Here is a 12,651-nt window from a genome sequence, read left to right as displayed (position 1 = left end):
ACCAAATGTTCTTATTGCCACCATGTGCCCAAACACACCCATGCCTGCTCTGGGTCTCTGCCCTCTCTGTGGGTCCCCAGCCCCAGAGCTCCTTATACAGTCAGAGCACATGCAAATAGGGCCCCTCTGCTGATAAAAGCCAGCGCAGCCCCGAGCCTGCAGCTCTGGGACAGGAGCCCAGCCCCGCGATTCCCAGGTGTCCCCATTCCGGGATCAGGTCTGAACACGCACGCCGCACCATGGCGTTTGGGCTCAGCTGGGTTTTCCTTGTGGCTGTTTTACGAGGTGATTGATGGGGAACAAGGGACACTGTGTACGTGAGTGGGTGTGAGTGAGGAACAGGGACGTGTGACAGTTTCCTGACCCCGACGTGTCTGTGTTCACAGGTGTCCAGTGTGAGGTGCAGCTGGTGGAGTCTGGGGGAGACGTGGTGCGGCCCGGGGGGGTCTCTGCGACTCTCCTGTGTGGCCTCTGGGCTCACCTTCAGTAGCTACCACATGAGCTGGGTCCACCAGGCTCCGGGGAAGGGGATGGATTGTGTGGCCACTATATGGAATGATGGAAGTCAGAAATACTACGCTGACTGCATGAAAGGCCGATTCACCATCTCCAGAGACAACGCCAAGAACACGCTGTATCTACAAACGAGCAGCCTGAAGACTGAGGACACGGCACTGTATTAGTGTGTGAGAGACACAGTGAGGGGACCTCAGTGTGAGCCCAGTCACAATCCTCCCTGAGGGAGATGGGAGGAGGTACTGCAAGGGGCATCAGGACACCAGGGGGCGCTCAGCTTACACAAGGCACAGAACAGAAACCAGCCTGGCAGCAGGTACAGAGGAAGGGTGAAACAGAGTCCTACTGGGAGAAATAATTTCCTCACAATGTTCTCAGCTGCCTCAGGGACAATTCTTGTATTTCCTTGTGGCTCTACTTTGAAATAGTCTTACTAGAGATAATAAATGAAGAAGTGAACATTCTTTCGCAGATGGCACATGACTGGTGACTAGGGACCTTCTTTCACCACCTTCTGTGTGTCCTGTTTTATTTCCTGACAGACATCACCTGAGGGCTTCGTCCTCACTGTGGCTGGGAAACATTCCCCACAGAGAGACACAGCACAGTCCAGGCTCCTGTGCGCTGAGCTGAGGCTCTCTGCCCCCCACAGGTACATGCTGTCCCCACATGGGCCCATCACTCAGAAAGGATTCCCCGTGCGGGTAGGAACACAGGGCACCCATCATTCCACAGTCCTGAAGCAGGATCTCTGGTGGCATGAGCCCAGTTTACAAACAGAGTGAAAAGACGCTTTCTTGTTCAGAATCAGGATGGAGATGCCGGAGTCGTTGTCCAGCCATTGAGTGAGGAGACAGAACAGGAATCGTGCATTACTCAGAAGTGCACGCTGAGCCCTCGCTGTCACTTCATTCTTAAGTTTTGACATGGGTCCCCTCCTATGATTCTGCACTGGGCCCTGGCATTGCACAGTCGCTCTGCTGTTGTGTCTTCAGACCCTATCACAGTGTTTGCTGTAAATGTTCCCCACATCCAGGAATGCTCCCATTTGGAAGGTAGCTCCAGGCGGTGTGACCAGAGTGGTGAGCGTTCAGGTGAGTGATCCCATGTGTTTAGACTTCTCTCTGGTTCCTGTTCTGTAGAGAAAGGAGCACTGTGAGCTTCCCACAGATGTGGCCTCCTCTTTACCCTGAAGAGCGTTTCTCTGTCCAGGCCTCATGGGGTGGCCCAGCACCACAATCCAACCAAACAAGGGTTGTCCGCTCTACCCTGTGGGCCATTCACCTGTTTAGGTTTACATAGAGAAGTGAGCCTCTCTAGTGCACCCACATTGTGTCTTTGATAAAGACAGATGGATCCTCTTTATCTAACAGAACAGAATCGTGTAGACGGAAGATATATTCACACCCTAGACCAGTTGTCTATAGGAATCCCCTTTCAGCACTGAGGGTACAGCCCCCTATCCCCATATCAAAGCTTCAGCCTGAGCTGAAACGCAGTGGGGGAGATGAACCCAGAGTTAGGAAGGAAGCGGGTTCTCACACATGATGTGGTCAAGGTCAATCGAGGAGCTCCTGAGGGACGACTGTCCCCATGGTTCACGGTGGAGGACGAAGGACACAACTCTTTTCCCACATGAAATGGGGACAGACTATGACAAGGTGCTGCTGTAGAGAAAGCATAAGGTCATCCTCTGAATTGTGTGTTTATGTATTTCATTAGCTTCTCGACATTACGATGTTTTAACATCTTTATAACCCTTTCTGGATGTGGACAGACTTCTGCTCACGGGAACCCAATCCTTAGAGTCAGCACAGGGCCTGGCTTGGCACATGCCTTTCACATGCAAAGAAGGGGACACCAGCTCTGTCTGCCCACACACCCCAGGATGACACCACCTCTGTCTGCCCACACACCCCAGGATGCAATATCCTCTGCCTTCAGTATTCCTGGCCCGGGTGCCAGGCAACTGGAGAAGCCCCTCCAGCTTCAAGGCCAATAAAATAATCAGCCCAAAATTGATTGCCCACCCTGCTCTTCCTTCCCCAAGAAAAACCCAGTAAATCCCAGGTGCTAAGGTCCCCTCTGACCCCTTGTCTGCTGCTTCCTGAACAATCTGGTGTCTTCCATGAGACCCTGGTGGCATCATAACCACCCGTCTCTAGGACCCGTGAGTGTGATGAACTCTATTTCCCCCGATCCCTTTCTATGCTTCCTCCTGTAGCCGCACCTGTCATCTTGAAGAGGAAAAGTAGAGGAATTTTCAACAAAAGGCCAACAGCTCTGTGTTCTGCTTCTGTAAATATGCTCGCAGGTGCACGAGCTCACTGCAGAGCTCACTTGCACTTTGCCCTACTTGCTTTTTGCTGGGCAAATGGAACTGTTTGTCCCCCAGCAGCTCCCGCTTCCTGTAACAATTTGTAACCATTGGTAGCCCTTAGCAGCTCCCGCCCTTCTACCAATGTTACCACTTGTAACCATAACAATAGCAGCTGCTTTGTAACTGTCTGAGCTCAATTCAAGCAATCAGCTCATGTAAAGGGCTTGTATAGAAGGAATGTTGCAACTTAACTCAGGGCCCAGGTCTTCAGAGCATATGTCCTCTGGGACCACGCGAAATAAACCTGAGTTCTCCAACTCATTGGGTTCTGCTGGACTGGTTTTGGGGGTTTTTCCATGATAAGCAAAAGTAAAAGTGTTCTTTTACTTAATCCACTTTTTTCCGTTACAATGTTTTTCATCAACTTCGCTTACAAATTTTGGTCCAAAAAATAGAGGTAATAGTGTCTGTGCTCTAAGTCTCATGATTCAGGAGCTTTACCTGGAGCTCAGGTAGGCAGCTTCAGGCACATTAGGAGAGGCAGGTGGGACTTTCCCCATCCTCACTGCACTGCACAGCCCCGTCGTCCTCAGTGTGGACACAGTGGGAAGACAAACGACTATCCATAGCCAAGTGGACAAGTTGTCTGGTCAAAGTTAGATGCTATAGAGTACGCACCTGGTGCAGCTCCAACTATTCCTGAGTCATGGCTTTCAGGTGTGCTTTAGGGGGGACCTGCAGATGGGACCCTCAGACGTGCTTTATGATCCGGGTGCCATCAATTGTGGAAACAGACTGGGCAGCACAAAGTTTTTGGGAAATTCATAGGGACGGCCATAGTGGAAGTGTCTGCAAAACCTGAAGCCGCTGTCCACCATGGAAATCCATGCCATTCGGGTGTGTTTGGGTCATCCCAGATCAGGTTATTTATGATAAATTTTGACTTAGAATACATGGGTTACAGATTTTAACAAACATGGAGAATACCTGAGAGCAACAACTAGATTAGTGGGGACTGAAAAAAACGGAGAGAGGAGGCCAGCCATGTTTTCACAAGGAACTGACCGTTTCATGTAGCATTCTATGTTTTCAGAAGAAGCAGGTTCATTTTATCAGACATTTACAGAAGGGGTGTGGTCAAAGCCTTATGAGAAGCAGCTTCGGCGACAGATGACTTTCGTTGGAACATTCAATCGTATTTTGTTATGAAACCTCCACCCTTGTAGAGAAAATGCTGAGGGCTCAGGGAGGCTGCAGACGTGTCAGGCCCCAGTGCAAGTCCGACCCTGAGAGCAGGCAGAGGGAGAGCTGGCGGGTGATGTCCCTAAGTCGCCCTGCAGTGGGCGGAGGGTGCAGCACATCGTCCCTCCAAATTGTCACTCCTAGGACGTTCATGTCACCAAGGAATGGGCCTCCCCACTGTCCCTTCTGTCCCAGTCCCAGACTGAAGTGACTCGAAGGTGTGTAGTCCCAGCACTAGCCAGATAATCGGATTCCAGGAGCAGTAGCTGGGCCTGTCCCACTGGGTACCCTGTACATGGAAGTGACGGCTTCCTTAGGACCAATGCACTGTGCTGTTTTTTTGTCAGAAAATGTGGTTGTGGTTGTTATCGCGGAGGATGTAAAAGGTCAAACGTACATGATGCGAACAGTTTAGCCCCATCTCTGCTGTCCTTCACCACGAGTCGTCAGGGGACAAGTCTGACTGGCCTCCCTTGGCGTGGAAAGAGCCTCAGCTGAGTGTCCAATTCCCTTCTCCTCATTCTACCTTCCACAGAACAGCAGGAGAAACACGTCACACAAGTTCCCCACCATCCATAACAAGGACCGCCTCCCTCCAGGTGCCAATAATTTTCTGGCACCATCTGAGCACCCATCACGATGGCCGTCGTCACACACATTTCTGCGTCTGCTCAGGACGGCTGAGGTTTCCTCCACGAAGACTGAGGCTGCTCCCCGGCTCCCGTCTTCCTCTCTGAGCTCCCCCCGGATCCTCCTCTAAAGACCCGTCCACAGCATGGAGGCTTCTTCTAACACGCATCTCAACACCCTTCCAGCATCTTTTCTCAGCCTGGCTCCAATGCAGAATCAGTTTTTATGTATCTGTTACAGCAGCACCCCCATCTCCCTTTACCGATTTCATGGCCCATGTGAGTTGCTATTAAAGAATAACATGGGATGAAGTGGCTTATAGGACAACTGGAAGTTGCTTCACACAGTCCAGTGGTGAGAAGACCATGATAAAGACACCAACAGACTCGGCATCTTGAGGTCTCGCTTCCTGGTTCACACACCGTCTTCCTGTCTCTGTGCCCTCACTGGGGGAAGGGTGACGCAGCCCCTGGGTCTCTATTCTTTGGACACTAATCCTGTTCATGAGGGCTCCACCTTCATTACCTCATCACCACCCAAGTTCACCACTTCCACACACCATCAGTCGGGAGGTTATGTTTAACATATACATTGGCTGGGTGGGACTCCAATTTTCGTTTATTTGTAGTGATGTAACAATTGTTTATTCATATTCAAAAATTAATAAACAAAAGGAAAATCAGAGTACATCTGAAAATTAACTGAAAAATTAGCTTTCTTGAAAACATTAACTTAACTGTAAAATATAAAACTTTACCTTTTATAAGAACAATGCAATTTTTGTGACCATGGTCTTCCTGGTGAGTGATTAGCTAAAACTTTAACAACAAGTCCCATGAAAGAACATACTGATCAATCAGAATTTGTGAAAAAAGAAATATTTTATCCACTAGAAACACCATCCAGAAAAAGAAAGGATGAGCAGACACTGGGAAAGTGCAGTTTCAGCTCAAATATCTGGTATAATGTTGATGCTGGATTATTAAAAACCTTACACATTATGTAGGATCCCAGACTCTCAGACCACAAAGCACACCCCGGAGTGCGGGGAAGCTGGGGAGGAATGGAAGTCCTGTCAGGGTCACAGCGTCCTGTCCCAGGAGCACAGCTGCTCAGGCACCTCACTATTTGTCTGACTGTGGGCCCCTCATCCCTGAAAACACCAACGCCTAGAAAACGAGTTAGTTAATCAAGGGTAAAAATTGCTCTATTTGCAAGATGATGAATTTATACACTGCATACTCACATTTTTGCTTTGACCTTTCTTCATGCCAAAGTTCAGTTATTTTGATGGAATTTATTTGGGTTTTCCACAATATGCTTTGGGAGGTAGAATATTTGCACAAAGAATATTTTCTGGTAGATACACTTATAAAAATGTCATAAGGTAAGAAAATAGGTCACAAACTAAGAAAAGAAGATAATGGGAAAGAATACTCTTTATTTTTATTATTTTAGACCAAGGTCGGCATTATTTGTATATGACATATGATTATAAACATTTGGCAATTGAGGATATATATAGGAGTGTTAGGTATCAGAAAGTACCTGGGCAATTGCTAAAGTCTTGTAAATTTATTTGAAAAGTGCATGAGACTACAATCCTCTCCAGCTGAGGGTCTATAAAACCTGATGACTTTATGTGCTTCCAAAATATGATGGAGGGGCTGGCATAGGGTGGAAACCCCACTCTACGATGATTAAAGAGGAGAGAGGGAAGGAGGGAAGGGCGCCAAGCTGGCCCAAACGCTGGTGAGGCAAGTCCCGTGGGACGGTAGGTTGGAGACAGTCCTCTTTGGCTGGATGCCTGCCCTCTTTACTTGGTGGGTGGGGGTCACACCTCATGGACACGCTGAGGTGCTGTCTTACCATCTGGACTCTCTGTGACTCTGCTGGGTGGCAGTCACACCCCTGTCACTGCCAAGTGGTGGACAATCCAAAGGCTTTGATTGGAGTCGTGTCACCTGTTACACTGAGGTGATGGCCCAGGTCTGGAAATCAAGGAGTCATCCCTAATCCTCTCTGAGTCTCCTCCAAGGCCATTTGTCCCCCTTCTTAAAAATACTGCATCTTCACCGCCAGTGTGGGTTATGATCCTGTTTTGTGAAATCCGTGAAGTCTGACATCTCCCTTCATCCCACCTTCTTCTCCCCTTCATTTCAAAGAGGCATCGCTTCTGCCGGACTCATCGCACCTCCCTTCTTGGATGACGCTGAGATGGCAGATGAGACCCGCTGGTCAGGCCCTACATTGATTGGTTAATTGATATTATTTTATTTTTTTACATTTATTTTTTTTATTTCCCCTTCCCTCTTCCCTCTGGTAACCACTAGTCCATTGTCCTTGTCCATGTTCTCTGTCTGTTTGTCCTATTCATTTGTTGCTTTTAGGTTTACATCGCACATTAAGTGATATCATGGGATTTTACTTTATAAAATCATTTTTAGCAACGCCTTTTCTGCCCTCTTCAGAAGATACTCCACAATTTTGGCTTATGGATGGACTGGCCATTTGTCACAACTCCAAATTCTGCTTCGCACTTGATTCATACAGCTGTCTTTGCTCAATCACTGTCCTATCACATTTTATTAGAAGTAGCAGCATGAACCAAACACTCCTTCCCTTAGCTTAGTAATCCCTGCAGTTAAAAACACACTTTCACTGTTCACAGCTCTACCTTCAGCTTCACCCTAAATCCTGGCCCCCCACTCATTTTGACACTTTCTGACAAGGTCACATGTCCTCCAGAACCGGTGACCTGTTCTCATTTCCATGGACACCTTGTCAGAACGGCTCCCAATGTCGACACCTCAACCACCGTTGTCATCATGACTGTGTTCGCTTCTCCCAGAGTGTGGGAGCTTCCTCCACAGCTCTCCCGTCCTCTCTCTGAGTTCTCCACACAATCACCTCTAACACCCCTCCCAGCAAGCTTGGAATTTTCTGCAAGGCACTTAAAAGTCTCCCACCTCCTACCCATCACCTAGTTCCACGTCCACTTACACCTTCTTGGGTGCTCGTTGCAGCAGCACCCACATCTCAGAAACACAGTCTGTCTCATGTGCTCAAGGTGCCATCACAACGACCAACGACTGGGCGGCTTAAATGACAGAAATTTACTGTCTCGCATTGTGCGGACAGGAAGTCGAGGTCACTGTGCAAAGACATCGATTCCTGAAGAGAAAGCATTTCTGTGGGGAGACAGCTGACTTCTCACTGCAATCTCATGTGCTGGAGAAAAAGAACAATATCACTCTTTCTATTCTTTTTCTTATATAGACAAAGATTTAAACTTAACCTCATTTAACTCTAAAACTTCCTAAGAATTCTTCTCCCATTCACTACATTGTGTGTTAGGGCTTCAAGAAATGAATGGTGAGACATACATTTTAGACATAGCAAGCTCCCAGGTTTAACTACCTGTGAGCAGGTTCACTGACCAGAAGGATGTTCATCACGTTCCTGGTTATGTCGGCACAGGCACAGGTTCCTGAGAGCAGAGTGTATGAGACGTCCTCACGCAGAGACCAGTGCCTCCCAGACATGATCATGGACTTCGTGTCCCAGTGCATCCTGGAAGCCAGAAATTCTGCGTCTCCTCCTGCCTGCTCTGCAGCTCCCCCTGGGACAGAGCACTCTCAGGGGTTGGCTTCTGTTTCAAGAGTGACAATTCCTGGAACTGGTGTGAGGTGGCACGTGCTCCTTTTGAGTTCAGCCAAGGAGACCGATGCCCTTGCAAAATGGGACCTCACCTGAGGTCCAACAGGTCCCTTGCCTGTTGTGCTCTCCATATTGCAGCTTCCTGGGAGAGACTTGACTTTGTTCAGTGATTTCCTGTCTAGTGATGTCTGTCCAGGTGCTACTTACAATAGTGAGATTAGATCCCTACATCTAATAACAGGTCAAAGGTCACCTCTGAGCACACATCTGGTGTGTGCATCTAATTCGCTGAATAATGGAAATAGAGTGTGCATTGAGCCACATGATGTGTATCTACAGGGTTTGTCAGAAGTGTCCTTCATTGGAAAAACCTAAAGAACATAACTGCTCCAGCAAGTCCCCAAGAGATTGTGGACTCAGGGGAGTGTGTCCCTGTGTCATGCATCTGTCATCTCCAGGTAAAGGCATCCCTGGGGGTCACATAAAGTCCTTGCAGAGTAATTGGGGATGAGTGAGGCCAATTCACTATATCAAGAGGTGATGCCAAAAGCATATGGTGTCCCTGAGGGACCATCCTGAAGTCAGGGCACAGACATTTAACACTGTCCTAGAAACACTGTGAGGTCATGCCCTCTGAGCCCAGACAGGACCCTCCTTTGCAGCATGGGGGGCTGGGCTGCAGGGGGCACTCGGAACTCCCCCTGCAGGTGTTGTACACCCAGAGTAGGTGCAGAGGGAGTGGGGGAGGGGATTTCTCTCGGACCTGGGGCTTCCTCTTTCCACAGATCATCTAAATTTCCAATTAGACAGAGACTGCAGAAGCGAAGATAGATGTTCTATTCTGTCCAGACCATTTCCCAATCTCAAGAAGGCAATGAGAACCACACAATAACGGGCAGGTCTGAAGCTTCTATACATCTGAATTTGTGGAGCTGGAGGCAGGGTGTGTTTTACCAGGTGTGGCATTTCAGAGACATCCTGATGCAGGAATACGAGGTGTGACATCAGGGACCAGCTGCATCCACTGTCCCCATGTCATTCAAGGAGGATGTACAGTGAGGAGACGTCCTGTCGGACTTGTTTCTCCGAGAAAAAAAGTTCTGTCTGCACAGAGATCAGGCACCTGACAGGGACACATATGCTCAACAAGCATTTGTACCTGGGACTTCAAGTGCACATTGCCCACGGTTTCCGTGTCATCAAATTCTCTCAGGTGGAGAAAAGATTTCAGCTATGAATACTCTGCCGCATGAATATGCAAATGGGCTGAGGTGCTGTAGGTTAAATAGGGACCTGTCTGTGTCCTCACAGCACCCACCAGCACACCTTCCTCCACAGAGGCCCTGACAGCACCACCCTCAGCATGGACTGGAGCTGGAGCATCCTCCTGCTGGTGGCAGTGGCGACAAGTAAGGGAATCCCCAGCCCTGGGCTGACGAGGGCACCAGGGCCAGTCGGGGCTCTGCACCCACTGCTGTCTCCTCTCCACAGGTGTCCACGCCCAGGTCCAGCTGATGCAGTCTGGAGCCAAGGTGAGGAAGCCTGGGGCCTCCGTGAAGGTCTCCTGCAAGGCTTCCGGATTCACCTTCACCGACTACTATATGAACTGGGTGCGACACGCTCCAGGTCAAGGGCTTGAGTGGATGGGAGACATTAACCCTAACAGTGGTAGCACAGGCTACACACAGAAGTTCAAGGGCAGAGTCACCATCACCGCAGACAAGTCTTCCAGCACAGCCTACATGGAGCTGAGCAGTCTGAGACCTGAAGACATGGCCACATATTACTGTGCGAAAGACGCAGAGTGACGACCCACATCCTGCGAGTGACAGAAACCCTGAGGGAGAGGGCAGCTGTGTGGGGCTCAGGAGGGAGGGGACAGTGTCCGCTGACTTCCTCACACAGAGACAGACACCTGACACTATAAGTGACACTCTAGCAAGCACACCTGGCATTCAGGGAAAGGTGTCACTAGTCCAGGTGTCCTGCAGGAAGATGCAGGGTCAGCATTTCCTGACAGGTCCCTGTCATTTGTCTTTGCTTCTGCAGAGGGCACAGTTGCACCTCCCTGGTCTCTGGATGAGGGGAGTTCGTTCAGGCATTGTCTGGGATTTCGTGTTGGTTTTGGATTCAGGGTTTGGACTGCAGATCCCCCAGCCATTCCTCCCACTTTCCCCTGTGTCTGAACAGGGAATTATGTTTCAATATAGATAAGTATAAAGACTGAAGGGTGAACTCCTACTGCCCAGTCTGAGGTCCAGCACTAGGCACATGACCTTCTGGGAGGACGATCCTGACTCCTGGTAGCAAAGTCATGGTGACGGGTGAGTCAGGTTCTCGCACAGTCCCCCTCAGTTTTCTCCTGTTGAAATGAGCTCCTGAAGAGGGTCCTCCCCTCCTACCACAGCCCTGCATTGTCCCTGTCCCTGGGGCAGGACTGGTGTCCTCACACATGGGGAGCAGTGTGGGGAGACACTTGATGAAGTGAGACCCACTTCCAGACTGTATGACTTCCCTGTCTGTGCTGAATCACAGTACCACACACTCGGGGTACAGTCTACACACATTGACTCCTCACAGTCTGGGGTTGAGAGCAGGAAGTCAGTCTCCCTGGACAGACTCAAGGTGTTGGCAGGACCACATGTGCCCAGAGTGTTGAGGGACAGGTGTAGTCTGAACATGAGTGCTCCCCAATATTACATATTGATATCCTAACCCCACAGAGAACCATGTTGGGGGTGGGGTCTCTGGGTGGTGCTGGAAGACAAGGCCAGTGTTCTCATGAAGTGGATTAGCACCTAACTAAATGAGGCCCCAATGACCATGCGTGTCTCTTCCTCCGCCTGAGGACACAGCCAGAACAACCAGATATGACCCAGGATGAGGGTTCTCCCCAATGGTGAACATGCTAGCACTTGGATCCAGGAGTCCCACCTAGTGAAACATGGGAAGTGAATGATGGGTGACATTAAATTACTCAGAAGGTTTTATCCTCTTACTGCAGCCTGAGCAAACTCAGACAGCGGTCTGCTTCTGTGTCTTTCCTGGTTCAAGAGCCGCTTTCCGTGCATCCTGACTCATGCCCTGTTATCCATCCCCACAGACTGGAGGAAGTCACCTCACATCACTGGTCACATTGTTTTCTTCCTCTCCTGGAGTCTAATCTCCTCTGCCTTGCTCTGGCGTGAACACTTGTGACTGTGTTAGGAATCTCTCAGATGAAACAGGAAACCATTTACCTCAAGCTGTCTAGTGGTCCTGGAACGTGCCTTTTCCCATGTAACATCAGACTCCAAGCATGATGTGACATTAAACGCCCTGCAGATATTCACATGCATCCCACAGATCGGTTCCATTTAGCACATCCCAACATCCCCCAATGCTAACTTCTTCAAAGATTAACACGAGCCTAATATCAAATAGGATCACCTCAAAACCTCCCAATATAACCTCTAAATCAGGTATCAGTGAGAATTTGATGGATGCATTCTGCAGTGAAATCCTCTCCAGCTGCAGACCTGTGGTCCTAGAAGACAAGTCACCTCATTCTAAAATACACTGCAAGGCAGGCACATGGTCACAGTCCAGACACCTTCCTCCCTAAGAGAGAAAATGGAAGTTAGAAATCACCAGTCGGAGATGATTCTATGCCCATCTGAGAGAACTCCATTGGGTCTCAAGACCTGGGGATGAGCTGCTGTGGCTCAGACCCAACCTCTGACCTGTCACTCTGTCCTCGGATCTACCTTCCTGGGTCTTGTGGAGCCACCTGACGGAAGAGGTATATGTTCATCACCTGTGTCTTGCCAGGAGATGATTGAGACTCCAAAGCCTCCAATCACTTTATTCTGTCTCTATGACTGATACAACGTTCTTCCAACAACTGCTAAATTTGAAAGGAAGGTCTTATTTATGACACTGGCAAAATGGGTCCTGCCATAGGAGAGAGACAGAAGGGTACCTCTGAGAGCAGCAGAGGTAGCTCGGAATTTGTAGTCAAGGGGCAGAGGGCGGGCTCAGTTGACAGAAGTAACTAAGAGGGGACGTGCTTTGCACAGGAGGCTCCATATGCCTATACCTTGAGGGACGCACCACTGAATGCTGGGTAAAGGAAGGGACCAGGCAACTCTCTGTTTCTCAGTGGGAGATTTAAAGACAAAGTCTGCTGAGGACACCAGGGTGCTCAGGGCTTCCAGTGCACAAGGCCTCCACGGGTCGGGGCCTCCAGGGGCTCTACACCTGCAGAGGTTTAGGGTCCCCGAGTGGTCAGGGATTCCAGGGGT

At 49.4% G+C, this 12,651-nt stretch overlaps 1 pseudogene and 1 gene segment (V, D, J or C); both read left to right on the top strand.

Annotated features, from left to right (window-relative positions):
* Positions 1-119: 119 nt before the first annotated feature.
* LOC120586012 (immunoglobulin heavy variable 3-33-like) lies at positions 120-683 on the top strand (annotated as a pseudogene).
* A 9,048-nt stretch (positions 684-9,731) lies between these two features.
* On the top strand, positions 9,732-11,898 carry LOC120585991 (immunoglobulin heavy variable 1-8-like). The segment is given in 3 exon segments: positions 9,732-9,777; positions 9,860-10,166; positions 11,862-11,898. Coding segments are annotated over 3 exon segments (390 nt in total).
* The last annotated feature ends 753 nt before the right edge of the window (positions 11,899-12,651 follow it).

The sequence above is a fragment of the Pteropus medius genome, unplaced genomic scaffold (assembly GCF_902729225.1).
Source record: "Pteropus medius unplaced genomic scaffold, Ma_sr-lr_union100, whole genome shotgun sequence".
NCBI classification, from domain to species: Eukaryota; Metazoa; Chordata; class Mammalia; order Chiroptera; family Pteropodidae; genus Pteropus; species Pteropus medius.
Note: the sequence above shows the minus strand (reverse complement) of the source record. Positions and strands in the feature narration are given on the sequence as shown.